Below are 18,471 nucleotides of genomic sequence, written 5' to 3'. Positions count from 1 at the left end.
TGTAGGTATTTTCACAATGAACAGGACTGTCGATTCGCAGAACTACCGGAAGAATACGTTGAATGTTAATTTCCTACCTAACATTTGAATTGGATAAAATGATTTACAGTTGTAGTTATGGCGCATTAAGTGAGCGTTATCAACACGGAGATAACACCCCGGGTCATATATGTGTGTTTATATATATATGAAGAAACGGACTGATAAACCACTTCAATATAAGGTACTTAAAACGCAGTCGCCTAGTAGATATGAAAACCTGGAAAGGTGCGGATGATTTTCAGCGAATTTGAAAAAGCAGAAGGAACCCTAGGGATATAAAGCAGCCAGTTTTGCGCTTTTTTAAACATTTCGTCTGTATTGAGTACACAAGAGAATGTTTATTTAAATCATAAATGCTTAAGGCAACGTTTTGCGTTGTCCGCCAAGGTTAAAACATGCATCATGCTGAAATTGAAGTGGAAGAGGTCAAGTTGTCAGCGTCCAAAAACTGCAAAGTGGTTCCAGTCATTTCGGTTGAAGACACCCACAGACACAGACGACCCTTGGATCAGCGACTTGACCTGCAATGAACAAGGGGATCAGTTCTTTATAGATAATGACAACAAAAAATTGAAGCACTATTCCGAAAGTCATGAGTTGATAGCTGAAACGGCATTACCCGAACCAACAGCAGTTTGTTCCATAGGTAATGGCAAAACCATTGTGTCCTGTTCGGATGGCTGTTGGGTAATCCCAAGTAGACCCGGGGCGGTGCACAGGTTTGCCCAGGGAGACATGGTTTTCCCTGTCAGTGTGACAACCAACGCGCGAGGACAAGTCTTTGTCTGCGACGAAGTCAAAAAACTAGTTTGCGTGTACGATGTCGAGACGGCCCGTTTGGTTGATCGAATCAGCATTGCGGTTTGTAAAACTCCCAAACATATTGCCATTCAGGGCTTACACGGTGGTATTCTAGCTGTGACGGACCATGGGACACATTGCGTTTATGGGGTGACACCCCAGGGCGATACCATCTTTAAATACGGGGTTTCAAACGTGGCAGGATGTGGAGATGGCCAACTTAATTCCCCATGGGGAATATGTTCCAACGCATTTGGGGAAATACTTGTCGCTGATTGGTTAAACAGTCGAGTGGCGGTTTTAGGACCTGATTGGCTGTTGAGGTCGCATGTGCCGGAAAAATGTCATCTCAGTTTACCAACTGCAATTGCCATGAATCAAAACGGACAGTTAATTATAGCGGATAGAATGTCTAGACGACTGGCATGTGCTGCAAGATGTCAGATATTTGAATATTGATAATTACATGCATTTGGGTATACCTACGCCAAGATTCAAATTTCTTCCAAACTGTATGTGGGGCTGTTGTCTAATTTAGAAAAAAAGATATTAAACTGATAATAAGTGCAACCTTACATGCAGACCTATTGAAATCATTCAGACGTCCATTTTGTATGGAAGAATTGCTAAGATGGATATTAAACAGCCATGTTCTCTTAAACTTTTAATATGTATAAGTACTGGGCCACGCTATAGTAGACAATCACAATGCATACGCACGTATAAGACAAGTGTATTAAATATATAAATACAAAAATAAATAAATACGTCTTGTCATAATAAGATGAATAGATTACGGCAGTAAATATTGTGCAAAGATTTGTCCCTTTTGAAAAAGATCCATGTTTTAAAGTTTAGAACTAAGTGATTCCGTGGATTCCCTCGCGCAGCATTCAACAGGGATTTTATAATCTAAATTAAGCCTGGGGATTCCCCCTCTCTTTTTAGCATACCTACGTAACCAGTTATTTTTTCCACCTATAAATACATTTGTTATTGTGGACAGAAAACACTTGCGCAGTTTTAGTCAACTTTCATTCTAGTAAGGAGACTTTGACTTGCCGAATTTAATAGATCGTGGACGGGTGTTAAGCGCTAAAGTCAGGTGGATAAATTTGACTGGATCCTGACCGTTTACGCCGGTTCGACCTTTGAGGGACCATCTGAAAACTGCATCAGTAGTAGCAAAGATTAAAGGTATGTACACTTTAAAAACTTTTTTGTATTCTCAGGTAAGGTAAGTTAAAGGATACAGACGGCTGCGAATCTGTTGTCTTGGAGCAGTGGTTCGGCCACTGTTGGCGGTGAGATCCGGGCTCTATATACCAATGTACTGATGAGCACATATCAGAGGCAGGAAATAGAAGTGTTAACGCACGAAACTGCATGTTTCATACTGACATACATGTAGGCCCCTACGTGTATTGGATCCTAGGGGGAGGTTCCTCAAACCATCTTAAGTCCCCAAAAACAGTCTAAGCTTAGTTTTAAACCAGAAATTTGGTTTACTTCCGTTCAAGGTAAGTTCATAGCAGTCCATTTAAATGAAATAATTATTGATCTGAAACATATGGTATGTCTTTCTTTTTGTAATAGTAAAGTAGGTAAGATATTTCACTTACATTGCACGTGTAACTAGACTACTTCTGATCTATCTTGGGCCAAAAAAGACATTTTAAAGATTAAAATCTTTGTTTAATTTAACTATGAAATTCCTTTGCGAGACGGGCCCCAGGTGGAAAAAAAAAACAATTCTTCACTCTGGTTGAACTCAAGTTTCAAGAAATTCGGCTACTTTCTACTCTAATACATAGTCTGTAATGTGTTTAGTTCTGTCACTGTATTCTACCTTGAAAACGGCATAAAATAGGGATGAGACTGTCATTTAGTGATAAAGGTCGGACAATATGGCGTGAGGTCCAAGGGGCCGCCTAGGCCAATGATATTTTTGACTCCCAAAAAGTTGGAAATCCGCTGAAATTCTCATCCCTGCATAAAACATTTAGTTGGGGAACAGCCACAAACATTTGGCATTATAGAGAAACAATTGTGTTGAGAAAGTGCAACATAGCGATCGAAGGAAAAGGATGAATTGAAACGAAACCTATATTTAACTGTGTTGATGACGTAGGTGTTCAGGTGCTTTGGGAATTTCCAATGTTTACTTTCCTGCTAACAACTAATTTTAGTCGTGTCGTATTTATTGTATTCGTTCATTTTAATTACAGATTTTAAATGTATGAATGCACATGTTTTGTTCACATATTTGATAAAAATAATAATTAAAAATTACCTAAATAACTTATGGCAACCAAGTAAACAAGGCAGCAAAGCTGTCAAATGTACAGACAAAAAACAGAAAAAAAAGATGCAAAAGAGGTCATTTTGTCAATTTTGATGCAACAATAAATAATGCTTATAATAGCAGTCAGTCAACACTGATTTTTCATTATGCACAACAGGTAACATGGTCAATAACAGGAGCAGATCCAGAAATATTTTTGACAGTATTCTAAAGTATCTTTATTGATCCATCTTCCATTTTGATGGTCTTCCAAAAGAAAAAAATAGATACCCATCAATATAAAAAATCTAACTGTCTTCCAGGAGACCCAGAAGATGGTCTCAATCCACCCCTTCAATAAGATTATAGTTTCATGACCATGAGAGTTAAAATTCACATGATGAAAGTCCCAATATAAGAAAAATGATGACAGTGCATAAAATAATATTACCAGTGTTTAAAGACATGAATACCAATACAACTGCTTACGTGGAAATACAGAAATTGTGCAGAGCCTCAGGTGGATGGGAAAGTCACATCTTAAAAATGCCAGTGTTGGAGAAGAAATTAAAAAGAAAACAACAAAAATATAATCTAATGAAGCTGCTATTCAGTGCTTCCTTATTATGGACACTGTTATCTAGCAGAGAGCTTAACCTTTGGGAGTTTACAGGGAAATATCAACAAGTGTGATTTATGAAATCTCATTTAATGGCCACTTAATCAGGCAAATGAGTTTATAGCACTAAACTTAGCCTAGTGAATACCCAAGGGGAATTTACAGACTGACCACACAAATTTGTCCCATAAGACACAGCTTAAGAAAAGCACAAAACAATAATGCACAAAAATAGGAGACTGCCAATTCTGATGCAATAGTACATTATGTTTAACTGCACAGTCAATATCAAATTTTAATTATGCAGAACAGGTAACAACGACGAAAGTAAAAGCATAAGGCTTCAGGTCCATCAAAGTTCAAATTTACAATTAGAAAGAGCCAGAATGAGAAAAATGAAAATTTAACACAAAATTGCATAAATTCAATAATAAATGATAACCCAATTGAGCTGGCTTTCTAATTTGAACTGCATGCCAATCCTAAAAATCATACTTGTAAGTTAAACACAATAATAGGTAACACAGTTTTCTTTCCATAATGTTTGCAGAAGCAGTACAAAAATATTTTTGTCAATTTTGATGTAACATTACATAATAATTTATAGAATAATGATCACCAATTTTTTATTATTGACTATGAATAGCAAGGACATGTAGAAAATTTGATTACCATTCAGCTTCATGTCCATGGGAGTTCTGAGTCCCACAATGAATATGCCAAAAAGATAATAATGAATATTTCACTAAAATGTATAAATTCCAGAAAAAGAAGCCAATTAGACTGCTTTTCCAACTTTTTTTGAAAGATTGAGTCGTAAGTAACATGATTTTCCCATAATGGTCATCATGGCAGCAACACCAAAAATTATGTTTTCTTCTATTTTGATGCAACATTACATAATGTTTAACAGCATAATGACCATCAATTTTTAATAATAAAATATTAGTATCATGGATATTCAGAAAATGTGACTAGCAAAGGTCTTCAAGCCCGTGGAGGTTCTAAGTCACACCTTGAAAATGCCAATAAATGAATAATTAAATTTTCACAAAAAACTGTTTAATTGCCAGAAAAATTTACCAAACAGACTGCATTGCCTACTGAAGCTATATTTTAGTCCCATGTTTCTTTCCTGTAAGTTTGAGAACAGTGAGTGATATGATTTTCCTTAAATGATCATCATGGGAACAGTGCCCAAAATAGGGGTTTCTTCAAATTTTGATGCAATATTACATAATGTTTAACAGCATAATGACCATCAATTTTTAATAATAAAATATTAGTATCATGGATATTCAGAAAATGTGACCAGCAAAGGTCTTCAGGACCATGGAACTTCAAAGTCACATCTTGAAAATGCCAAAATGTAAACAAGACAGCACTTTTCTGAAATGGGTTTATTTCCATTTTTAACACTTTTTTAACATAAAACAAAATTAACAATTAACTGCCATTTTTATATGACCAACTAATAAAATTGATGAGATGGGGAAAATATCAATAGAACAGTGTTAAATGTCCAATTTCCTCCATCTAAGATTCTGAACATAGTGGATGATTGAATATGACAAATTGCAATGATATGTGTTTATTTCCAGTTTTGACACTTCATTACACAATACATGATACACAATTTACCATCATTTTTACATAATCAACTGACAATGTTGTAAAGATGCAGGAAATGTCAAACAAACACTTTTATGTATCTTATTAGTTCAATAATGAGACTATTAACATGCCTAAGAATTGAATCTGAGGAAATGTAAAAAAAAAGAATAACTTCTAAAATAATGGACCGATTATGCTGATTTTCATACTCAACCTATGTTTTAGTAAGATTGACCACTCTTGTGAGTAAAATGACAATTTGCCTATCTGTTTTTCTTATATTGTATTATCAGTGTTGTATATATGCTAAAAAAATGAAAAAACAGCATAACTTCTATAAAAGTGGCTCTATCATGCTGTTTTTCAAACTTGACCTGCGTATTATGAATATTCATCAGTTCTGTAAGTTTCAAGCCAAAAGGTAAAATGGTATTTCACATATCGTGTTATCGGTGCTGCATATATGCTGAGAAAAGTGAAATAAAGATGCAAATAAGTGAAAAATTAAATTTTCACAAAAAACTGTTAAATTGCCAGAAAATTTTACCAAACAGACTGCGTTGCCTATTGAAGCTGTATGTTAGACCCATGTTTCTTTCCTGTAAGTTTGAGAACAGTAAGTGACATGATTTCCCTTAAATGGTCATCATAGGAGCAGTGCCCAAAATAGGGGTTTCTTCAAATTTTGATGCAACATTACATAATGTTTAATAGCATAATGACAATCAAATGTTATTAATAAAATATTAGTAACATAGACATTCAGAAAATGTGACAAGCAAAAGTCTTCAGTATCATGGAACTTTAAAGTCACACCTTGAAAATGCCAATATGTGAAAAATTTAATTTTCACAAAAAACTGTTTAACTGCCAAAAAAAAAAAAAAAAAAAAAAAAAAATACCAAACAGACTGCATTGCCTACTGAAGCTGTATTTTAGTCCCATGTTTCTATCCTGTAAGTTTGAGAACAGTAAGTGACATGATTTTCCTTAAATGGTCATCATGGAAGCAGTGCCCGAAATGGGGGTTTCTTCAAATTTTGATGCAATATTACATAATGTTTAACAGCTAAATGACCATCAATTTTTAATTATAAAATATTTGTATCACAGATATTCAGAAAATGTGACTAGCAAAGGTCTTCAGGCCCATGGAACTTCAAAGTCACGCCTTGATAATGCCAAAATGTAAACAAGACAGCACTGTTCTGAAATGGGTTTATTTCCATTTTTAACACTTTTTTAACATAAAACAAAATAAACATTTTACTGCCATTTTTATATGTCCAACTAAGAAAATTGATGAGATGGGAAAAGTATCAATAGAACAGTGTTAAATGTCCAATTTCCTCCATTCTGAGTTTCTGAACATAGTGGATGATTGAATCTGACAAACTGCAATGATATGAGTTTATTTCCATTTTTGACACTTTATTACACAATACATGATAACAAGTTTACCATGTTTTTTACATAATCAACTAACAATGTTGTAAAGATGCAGGAAATATCAAACAAACACTTTTAGGCATCTTATTAGTTAAATAATGAGACTGTTAACATGCCTAATAATTGAATCTGAGGAAATGTGAAAAAACAGTATAACTTCTTAAGTAATGGCCCGATTATGCTTATTTTCGAACTCAACCTGCGTTTTAGTAAGATTGACCACTCCTGTGAGTATAATTACAATTGGCCAATCCGTTTTTCTTATATTGTGTTATCAGTGTTGCATTTATATTGAAAATAGTGAAAAAAACAGCATAAATTACCTAAAAGTGACCCGATCATGCTGATTTTCGAACTTGACCTGCGTATTATGAATATTCATCAGTTCTGTAAGTTTCAAGTCAAAAGGTAAAATGGTTTTCCACTTATCGTGTTATCGGTGCTGCATATATGCTGAAAAAAGTGAAAAAACAGCATAAATTCCCTAAAAGTGACCCCATCATGCTGATTTTCGAACTTGACCTGCGTATTATGAATTTTCATCAGTTCTGTAAGTTTCAAGTCAAAAGGTAAAATGGTTTTCCACTTATCGTGTTATCGGTGCTGCATATATGCTGAAAAAAGTGAAAAAACAGCATAAATTCCCTAAAAGTGACCCGATCATGCTGATTTTCGAACTTGACCTGCGTATTATGAATATTCATCAGTTCTGCAAGTTTCAAGTCAAAAGGTAAAATGGTTTTCCACTTATCGTGTTATCGGTAAAAGTGCACGGCGACGGCGACGGCGACGACGGCGACGACGGCGACGGCGACGACAGATGCAGATGATGGCTATATGTACAGACACATCTGTGTCTGTACATAAAAATACATAGTGTATAGCTCTAGTTATATCGATCGCTTAATGCTATTTTCCATACATTGGTTTTCTGGTAGATCTAACAATAGGGATTTTTCAATCGTTCAAATTTGACGCAAAAATTGGACTTAGTCAGGTGTTTTTACTGGCTTACAGAATGCCGCTGTTTCTTTTTCTTACTTAAACCGAAGTGAATTGTTTACAATACATGTACTGTTGTAGGTAACAGCATGGCTGACAATATAACCTACAATCCTCTGTTTATCTTACCTAAAATGTGTAATCTAAAAGTTAAATGGCATTGAAAAGGAATTGTTTTCGCGACAAGAGTCGTTGTGTAGTTAACTGACGAATCTGAAAGTGCATTGTATCTAAGTTTATACATGTACAATCGCGAAAATGTAAATAAAAAAAAAATACTATTACTTAAACTACTGATATGTGAGTCACAATAGTTACTAGTTCAAGACTGTTGCTATTACAATTCAGATTCTATATTTACTTAACACAAAGATTTCTTGTCTTATCTATGTCTTCACTAGATGTTTCGACCTAAGAGTGAAGGTATTCCTTTGAGGGTATCCCCATATGGGGCATCCAGATACCCAAGTGATGACACGACCCAGGGAGCTTCTAGTTACCCTATAGCCACCACACGCCAAGAGCCGTCATCGCCTGTGGAGCTGAAGCAGTATATGACAGAGCCGCAACCGCTGCTGACTGTAGATAGTAACGGAAAATTGCAGCTAAACGAGGACACCATGAGGACCATAGAAAACTGCACTCAGCCGGTGGTGTGCGTGGGGGTTATCGGACCCGCCCGCACCGGGAAATCGTTGCTGATGAACCGTCTTCTCGGACGGCAGTCAGGTTTTGATTTAGGGTCGACTCTCGACTCCAAGACTAAGGGGATATGGGCCTGGCTGGTACCACACCCAAAAGATGCAAATTTGTCTTTGTTACTGTTGGATACAGAGGGTCTGGCCCACGCAGCGGACGGATGCTGTGATAGAGACAACTGTATATTTGTTCTGACTGTTCTGATCAGCGGGTGCCTGCTGTATAACTGTCAAGGGGTGTTTGATGCGGAAAAGGTGGACAAATTGGAGTATCCTTTTCTGATTTTACAATTTGATAACATATGTGGGAAAATGGTGTGTGTGTGTGTGTGTGTGTGTGTGTGTGTGTAATGCACTTGTCTACTCTATTTCTACCAATTTACTAACTGAACAAATGTGTTTTATTTATGTCACACTTTTTGTAGATATTGAACGTTATTGCCAGCCTGTTGAAAGTTTCATTGCCTTAACGCACTTTAAGACTTATCGCAAACCTGTCGCAGCACATGGTGGAAAAGATGGGTTCTGGCCGAGACACAGACGTGCTGCAATTGTTTCCAGCGCTGTACATCGTTGTGCGAGACTTCACGCTCGAGCTTGTCATGGACGGGGAACGTTGCAGTCCTGATGAGTACCTGGAACGCTGCCTGAAGACAAAATTTGGCCACAACAAGGAAACAAGAACCCGCAATGCCACCAAAGACGCCGTGAAATCCTATTTTCCAAACAGAGCGTGTTTCGTTTTGCCCCGCCCGACCGAAGAGGAAAAGCTGAGCGCTTTAGAGGAACTGGGAGAGGAGGATTTGAAACCAAATTTCGTCAAGGGGGTCAACGATATATGCGACAGGATCCACAAAGAGGTGAAACCGAAATCTATTCAAGGAAAGGTGTTCATTGGTAGAGGTGGGTATTGCTTGAAAAAATTTAGATAACATTTTAAGTTTTTACTTTGTTTGTTGTTTTTATCTGTTCATTCATGCACTCGTTTTCACTTCATACGCACAATATAGTTTTTGTTATTAAGGCTTTCATCTGTTTGTTCATTTGTTAATTGAATTATGTACTGAGACAATTAAAGAAGTGGCCTATTTCATGGCAGTGGACCTTTAATTACATGTCAATTTTTGTCAGTTACGTGAAAGACAATGATCATGAATCCAAATATCACAATCGACAAAAGTAGATGTGCAAGATGTTAAAAAAAAAAAAAAAAAAAAAAAAAAAAAAAAAACTTTTGTCCATATTCAGTTTAACAATATGATTAAAATACGATAGTTGTTAAAATATATCCGTTTAGGCCTATACCTGTAGAAAACTGATTTTATATGAAGTTATTCACTTGTTCCATTTCAGTGCTCGGCACGCTGATACGAGACTGCCTCAAGGCATTTGAAAGCGGTTATATTCCAACAGCCCTGAGTACACTGGAGGCTCTTTCCAAAACTGAATGTAGCAAAGGTATAGAAGCCGCACTAGAAATGTACAGGCTCTCAATGAACGTGTTGAAGGAGGATTTCCCTGTGACAGAAAGACAGCTGGACAAACACCACGACCAGACATTTAAAACAATCGTAAAACCAGAGTTTGATAAATACGTAGTTTTCGACGACAAGGCAGACGGGTTTAGAAAATTAAAGGTAAATTTAAGGTTATTACAGTTTTACAATATGCCAAATCCTAGCTGTAAAAACAACAGTTTTATTATGATATAAGCATATTTATTGCTTCACTGTCCAGTATTTACTTACTACAGATATACTTACTACTACCTATATTACCTTACTACAGCCTATTTGACCTAGAGTGTATAACCTCCGTGGTGTTCGTTTGATTTTTATCAAGAAATTTTGTCCAGACAATCTAAATTTTATTTGTTCTCAATAGATAACTCACTGCTTTGATTGTAAAACTGACAAACTGTTTGTTTCATCAGGAGGCCATCGACAAGGATTACAAATTTCTCCAAAAAATTAATGAGGAGGATTCAAGAACACTTTGCCAACGGATAATCAAAACACTGCACGAGGCTTATGTTCTGACCAATTTAGAGGAAAACCCGTATACTGACGAAGATGGACTTGAGCGTTTTGATAAGGATGTGGAAAAGGTTATCAGTTTGTTTGGAAGATGCCCCCATAAAGGCCCACCAAAAATTATCATGGCAGCATTAGAGGAATATAAGTCTGAAATCGGGGATCTCAGAACGACCATCGAAGTAAACGCGACGGAAATTACCAGGAAAAATCAAGAAATTGATGAACAGCGACAAAGGGTGGATCAACAAAGGGAGCAGCGTAAAATTTTGGAGAGAAATTTCGAAGAATTTAAAACCCAAGTACGTCGTAAAGACGAGAGATATTGCCGCCAATTCAAAGAACTGAAAACTGAAAATGGAGCTTTGCGTGTGAAACACGAAAAAGAAATAAGTCGAATTATAAGAGAAGCCAAGAGTCAGGCTATGGAAATGCAACGTACCAACCAGCACCTTCAGCACGATCTAGAAATGCTGAAAGAACGCAATCAGTATCAAAACCAAACCGCAAGATATTTAACAGAAAGGGCAGAGATGCTCCAGCGACAAAACCTGAGATTAGAAGATCAATTAGAACGTATTCAGGAGAATGAAAGCGACGAACGTAAGCAATTTAAAAATATTATATCACTATTTCCTAACTGAATTATGTAGTACTGTTTGATTGGTTTTTAATTTGACTTTTCAGTTGCTTTTGTGCAGCTTAATTGTAATGTACTAGTCTGACTAGTATTTTATGTCCATGCGTTATTTCGTAATGGAGAAACGAACGGTTCAAGTGTTTTGATAATTCTATGTAGAAATCACGAAGAATGTGTGGCCTATGAAGTCAACTTTTCCTGTTGTTACTGTCTTACTACCGTCTTTTCCTTTCAGGCTGTATCATATTGTAGATGAACGAATAGGGTCAGCTCCATATACAAGACAGAAGAGTTGTCATGCATACCAAAACGGATATAGACCCGAAATAACGTGCCTTAGGGTCACCGCTGATGACCAGTGTTTTCAGTTATGTTTTATTAGACCCACAACGATTTCATGTAGGATTTTTACCTTTTATTCGTTAATTAATGGGCTCTTTTTTTCAATCCAATTGTGATTTAATTAAACAATCCGGTGATTTTTTTTCTCATAAGCTCAACAGTTTATTGTTTTGGAATTTTCCAAACTGACAGATTTCGACCTAATCATGGGGATGCATATCGGTGCCCGAACTGTACTTTTCTTTACCACGAAGGTGTATATAGTGGTGGTGTTACAGAGTAGTGGTATGATTCTACGTTTGTACGGTAAATAAAGTGCCATCCACAACATACAGTGTCCTCTCACAGCAGGGCGCAAAACGCGGTCAACTGAGACGCAGTTTACACACGATCTTTTAAGCCATACTACGGGCGTTGATATTGTGAAAATCCAACGCACCTTTAAGCACCTAAGGTGACAACAACAACAAAAGAAAAGACTTAAAAGACCAAAATGTTGATTTACTGTTATTGAGAATAAATCCACAGTGCTGTGGTTTACAAGGAGAAAGTTGCTGCGATTAGCCAGTACCTGAAGTACAAAGTAAAACAGGTTCTTAATTTGAAATGCGATATAAAAGGTGGTTAAGGGGGATAGTTTTGCTGCCATGGTAACGTTTGATGGAGTCCATTAAGGTTGGTTAACAGTACGTGACCGAAGTTCTGCGTCAGTTAACAAAACGCTTGAGAAGTAGAGAGGAGAGTATAAGACATGGAAGTAGCATTAGTTAAAAACCAAAGACCCGTGTGCGGTGTTTATTTTCTACTTTTCTTTAATGTCGTCGTATTTTCAATAATCACGCTACTCATGGCAATGGAGTATGTTAAACTGAATAGCTACCAGACTGTGAGGCAGACGAAACCATTCGTGGACAAAGAAATAAAAGCGGGTAATATATTTTCTTCTTCAAGACAAATTTGGAAAGGATTACAAAATCTGCTGACAGCTCCTAATGACGATGGCGGTTCTATTTTAGGCATCGGAGATAAAGTCGATGAGATTCGATCAGTGCTTTGGCCGTATCTTCACACTAATTCCATTACCCTCAGTGAGTTAACTTTCAACGCTAGGAAGAAAATTTATGAGAGAAAGGGGAAAGCTTTGATGTTCACGTATTGGAATGGATCGACCATGCCCTCGTATATCGAACTGTGTATATTGACGGCGTTGTGTCATAACTTTGAAGATTTTCAATTATATTTGCTAAATGCAACAGAATTTCAAAAAAGCGTTCCCTACACCCACCCAGCTTTTACGTCTCTAACCCCCGTTCATCAAGCCGATTATTTTCGTGCCGCCATGCTGAACCAATATGGCGGCATATACATGGACGCGGATACCCTTAGCTTTGGCAGCTTGAAGGCGAAGTTAAACATGCTGTCGGACTACGATTTCATTTTCGGCGGGGATGATTACTGGTTCATTTACATCACCCCTCTAGGCCCCATCCGCGCCTTAACCCCCCTTACCATGACATGGATGAAAGAGTTGTTCGACATGTTCGATACCACTGAAAATCAAGAATTTCTCTCGAAGGGAAAGGATAACTTTACATGGGACGCTCTCGTGACAAACAGTTTCAAACGGCTTCTGGATGAATACCTGACTTCTAAAACCATATCGGCCTATCGTTTTAATATAACTGAAACCTGGGGACAGTTTAGCGCAGGTGATTTAATGTCCGAGGGCGATTTAGTGTCCAGGTACCGGGAAACCGATGTATTAACTCTGAATAATGATCTATATTCTGCAGAATATAAAACGCTGAACACTTCCCAAGTGCTCCAGAACCAGAGGGGGCTGTCACAGTTGCTTCGATTATCGCTGAATACTTGTTGGACAAAATTGATCTCAAAACTATAGCTTTCACTGGTGCTGTAACACGTGCGACTCAAACCATATTTAAAAGGTATATGAGTCTATGTCATTCAAGTGATTGTATTAAAATATGTGTAAATAAACAATCGCCTCACGACTCTCTCACTTAAAAAAAAGTTAAATACCATTAATGAATCCCCATATTTACTTGCTCAAAATTACTAATCAGATTCTTTTGGTTTTTTATTCTCTTAATGATATACTAGTGTAATAAACTTAAGTCAGTTTACGCGATTTGAAATTCATTTACTCATCAAGGTGACAGCAGAACGAGATTTATTACCATATAAGGCACGAGGAACAAACTTAATTACACTAACCGCATGGACCGGTATGCACCCAGGTGGCTTGTTGTCAACAAGGACACCCGCTGAGTTTGTTTTTCAAAATAAAGTTCGGTCAAGCAAAATTGATGGAATGGTCAACAAAATGGGATACCCGCTGAGATTTCTTTTCAGAATATAGTTAGGTCAAGCAAAATTGATAGCATGGTCAACAAGATGGAAAGACCTTCATTTTGAGAAAATCAGAATTATTTTAGCACCTTTCCTTAAAAAATACGCATTAAATATAGTGGTTTGGTTATGGAGGATTTACAGATGAACCATGGAAAATCTCATTGCTGTTGTTTTAATCTTCCATGTGGCTCACATTGTGTGGATTTTACATTTCCACCCCTAAATAGCAGAGAAAAAATAATTAAGTCCTCTTCGAATGTGCTGCAATACTTGTTAAACAATATATTTATATGTTTTTAAAAGCAAAAAGCAAGAAAGTTACTACTCAATCACCAAGGTATCAGTTTTGCAGAGAAGTCATTGTAGCGGTGTTGCGATAATCCGCAGATTGACCGGGAGTTCTTCTCTGTCAAGAGTTTGGCCTATCTCCATACGTTTTGTACTCGACGAAATTATTTTATCTTTAAAGCCCACATTACATTCCCTATGCGATGTCGGTACAGTGCTTGTATACAGCCCGTAAATCCTTTTCCGTGTGGCGTCTGTACGTAAGCAGCCAGTGTCCGTGCAAAATCGTACGGATTCACGGCCTCCGTAGCCTCTACGATTTTGTTAAGGTTAAACCTTGGGCAAAATTTGAAAATCGTTGGCCCGTAGGCCGTAACAGTATCGGCGATGGCACTGCACAGTTCCCATAACGGGCATCGTTAGGTGGACTTGCGGCGATCGTGATAACGGTTGAACGAGTTACTTGTGTCTTTCCTTTTCACCTTTGATAGTTTTCGGAGCCATAACGATAATAAAGATGTTTAAAACTTAGAGTAATTCACTTTTATGAATTTAAAATTGTGCGTTTCCTTGCTATGGCCAAATGGGTGCTTAAAATCGTGGGGGCTGTAGCGACAACGTATCGATCGTCAATAGAGCACTTTTTAACCGACAACCGATTTTTCCCTGTGACCTCAAGGCCACGGCACCCGCTGTGTCTGCAGGCAACTCGTCGTAACATGTAACTATTTACGATGTCAAAGATGAAAAAAAAATCGCATGGAAAATCGTATACGATTTCATCGAACGACAACCGTGGCATATGTAATCTAGCTTAAAGTTTGTATTGGGTATGGGTGCAAAGTTTATGACGTTTTCATCATGCAGAGCATTGGACTCCTTAACACCAACCGGTCAATGCATAAAAAAATAATTTCAAAGGATACATTGCCTGCAGACATAGCTTTATAGTTCTTTACGGTATGAACACGGTAAAGATACAATTGTATAACGGTCAACTCCCTAACGATTCCCGACAACATTTACCTATTTCTTCCACGCGGTGCACTAATCACGTCTTTGATCTTAGTGATGTTTTATATTAAACAAATTAAGAGGTACACATGTTGTGCTCAATGAATCCGACTTCCTTCCGTTTAGTATTGCAACTGCATACTATTTATAACATTTTAAAATAAGTAATTTAGTTCAATACGTTTTTCGTACCATTAATCGCCTTTAAGGTTCGAAGCTCTAGAGGATAAAGATATCACTTAGTAAAATTTTCAAAGGCGGGCAGGCAGGATGCCTTTTATTTTGCCCCCCCCCCCCCCCCCCCCCCCCCCCCCACTTAACACAGACAATCAAAAACTCAAAACCCTTTTTTTAAGTGAATGCTGTATTTCTGATAGTATGCATATGTATATAATAATATTTATATATAGAATCTGTTCATGTTTAGTGTAAAATCAACGTAATTTTTCCACAGTTCATGCAATAAAGAAATAGGTGTGATATAAAACAAATTAAAGTGCACTTCAACCCAGTCGCATATTAGCTTGTATAACGTGTTTGTAACTGGCCTAATTAAAACTGGTTTCGGATCCCGGACTGCCCAAATGTTTAAAGCCAAATTTTGACAACCTAATTTAAGGTGCAACTACACCGAAGATGAGATGATCATTTCGGTGGCAACTGAGGCTAATGTCTCAGCAAACCATAATGGCAAATAATTATGTTTTGTAATAAATCTCTCCACTTGGCAAAAAAATGCAACTTCAATGTAGAATTGCACTGGGTGTAGCAGTAGAGGGGTTTTATTGGCTTTATGTGTTCAAATATCGTAAATCTTTCACTTACTGATATAGGGCTCATTCCCAATGAAACTATCGGTCTACGTAGCGGGGACTCTCACTGAATTCAAGCAATTTAAACATATGAACACACCTCTTTTTCCAGTGTAGTCATAGAATCACCAGCTTTTTGTATTCTGCTCAATGCCAGATAGAAGGGAGTGTGTTTATCTGTTAAACTGACTACATGAGAGTCCCTGTGGAGTTGGATCGATCTACATAAACAGTGGAGTTGGATCGATCTACATAAACAGATAGTTACGCTGGGAATGTGCCCATAGTGGTGCACTAAATTAGGCTGTCACAACTGGCCTGGGAACACACTTAAAATCAAGATTAACCAAAAGAGCCTGTGTACAACCCGTATAATGCACCCACCACAGTGGTGGGGCCTCTCTAACATGTCACCTACAGACAGATTACCTAGGTTTCTATCCAGGTGACCCAGTATGTACCTCACTCTCAAGTCTTCACACTTTATGCCTTATACCAGACAATACATCCCTAGGTATGTTACATTACTGTCAATAGGAAAGTGAAATGCATTTGATACAATTAACTTGTCATCGTCTTGTATCAGTACCATATTACACCGGCTCTTCATACACAGCCAAGTCATGTTTCAAGTCAATTTGGGCAGACATAACCCATTACAACAGACCTTAGCCGGTAAAATGTTTATTTTATAAACTAACTCTGAACTTTTCCTAATAAAATGAATTCAGCTATGCTCAGTTGGGTGGAAAAAGTTGACTGGAACCACGACTTGACAGTGTAAGTAACACACCTCTTTCCTGATCGACCATTACATTCAGTAGACAAGATCCATTTTTTCCCCAGAAACTCAACAATTTCTAAAACATCCACTGCTGTTGGATAAAATGTGTTTGAGTTGATCCATTTTCAGGCCTGCCTATGCACATTTTTCTTTTCAAATTAATAAAATAAAATAAATAAGTCCTTTTCAGTATAAGTCCCTTTGTTGAAGTTATCATTCCTTAAATTCTTTAGAAAGAATCCCCGACATAACTTTTTAGCATCCTAAATAGTAATATTTTATCTTAAAATTTATAATGAAGCAATAAGGGGTGGTTCATAATTAATATCTATAATCTTATGGATAGTCAAGTTAAAACATGAATCCTTGGTGCAGCATTCAACTAATTTGTACATATATAAATACAATAATCCTCAATGTTATATTAATATGCAATCAATCTCAAATTTTCCATTGACTAAACAATGTCCGCCTTTGCATTCCTGCCTGTTACACAGCTAGAAACCTAGTCACATTAATAAAAGGTCACTAGCTGTGCACAGCCTGTAAAAATATGATGAATATATTACATATACACAGATTCTGTCACATGACTCGGTGAGCACAACAATGTGCCTTTGTACAATATTTTTACACTATAAAATGTGAAGTTCAGTCAACTCAACTATTGTAGAATGTAGCATCAATTCTGAATTGAAATAGCAGTTTATACTACTCCACAAAATTTTCAATGAATTTTCTGAACTGAGGCTCTGTCTATCCCATTGCACCTTAATTACATACACACTGGCATACATATGAAAGATACTCATTTCAAATTTGTGCCTCACGCTCCTTAACTCTTTTTTTTTTGACTCATTTAGATATTTTGGTTCAAAATACCAGATTAAAATGAATGAACTTAACTGAATCTCTTCCTACACCCAGACTAACACATCATCATCATTAATGACCTTGTATAAGTCCCTCTTCTTTCAAGTCATGCTTAATTATAAATATTAAAATGACTAAGTTTGAAACTCCACAGATATTCTCTTTTTCTTTTTTGTTTTTGGTGCCTCAACCGTTGCTTCAAGCGTGCATTCACCAACCTTTGCTGCAAGTCTGCTACATTATAATAAGGTAGCCGTGGGGACTGGAGGGGGGTGGGGGTGGGGGGGGGGGGTAGGTAGAGCTCCGATTTTACATAAGAATAAATCAGGTAACATATAGGTCAAACTGAACCTCTCAAGTTACCAGACAAGCAATATTAAATATATATCAAGAGGGATCGCACTGTAATTGAGCCTCCCAGTTGCAGGTTAGCAAGGAAAGAACGTACAAATACCCATGTAATCTGTAAGTTAGCTATGTGCCAATGTGGTGGATTGAATGTGAATGTGTGTGTATTTATGCATGATTGCACAAGTTTATGCATGCTACACTTCAGTCTGGGATCTATAATGTGGTAAAGAAGACATATGGGCAACAATATACTCAACATAATAACAAAGGCCATGTTATCACTGTCACCTGCAATCATGCAATGTCACCATTACTGTCATTGATGTAAGACTCGCTCTTGCCCACTGTACCATCATTGCTGGCATCAGTACCATGTTTAACTTTCATTTCATATGACTGAGTCTTCCGCTTCAAACATCATCTCACTACACAAAACAGCTTACGTTAAG

The 18,471-nt window shown here is 37.1% G+C and overlaps 1 protein-coding gene across 2 annotated transcripts; it reads left to right on the top strand.

Moving 5' to 3' along the window:
* Positions 1 to 1,817: 1,817 nt before the first annotated feature.
* LOC106156638 (guanylate-binding protein 2-like) lies at positions 1,818 to 13,539 on the top strand. 2 transcript variants are annotated; one of them, XM_087008825.1, is made up of 6 exons: positions 1,818 to 2,040; positions 8,213 to 8,778; positions 8,991 to 9,412; positions 9,863 to 10,146; positions 10,443 to 11,145; positions 11,418 to 13,539. In XM_087008825.1, exons 2-6 carry the CDS (start codon positions 8,213 to 8,215, stop codon positions 11,432 to 11,434), a joined length of 1,992 nt encoding a protein of 663 aa, XP_086864951.1. In that variant the 5' UTR covers positions 1,818 to 2,040; the 3' UTR covers positions 11,435 to 13,539. The 2 variants fall into 2 exon arrangements, with proteins under 2 accessions (XP_086864951.1, XP_086864952.1); XM_087008826.1 differs by lacking the exon at positions 1,818 to 2,040 and adding an exon at positions 2,105 to 2,363.
* The last annotated feature ends 4,932 nt before the right edge of the window (positions 13,540 to 18,471 follow it).

The sequence above is a fragment of the Lingula anatina genome, chromosome 3 (assembly GCF_051362555.1).
Source record: "Lingula anatina isolate TDL-2025a chromosome 3, LinAna3.0, whole genome shotgun sequence".
Lineage (NCBI taxonomy): Eukaryota > Metazoa > Brachiopoda > Lingulata > Lingulida > Lingulidae > Lingula > Lingula anatina.
Note: the sequence above shows the minus strand (reverse complement) of the source record. Positions and strands in the feature narration are given on the sequence as shown.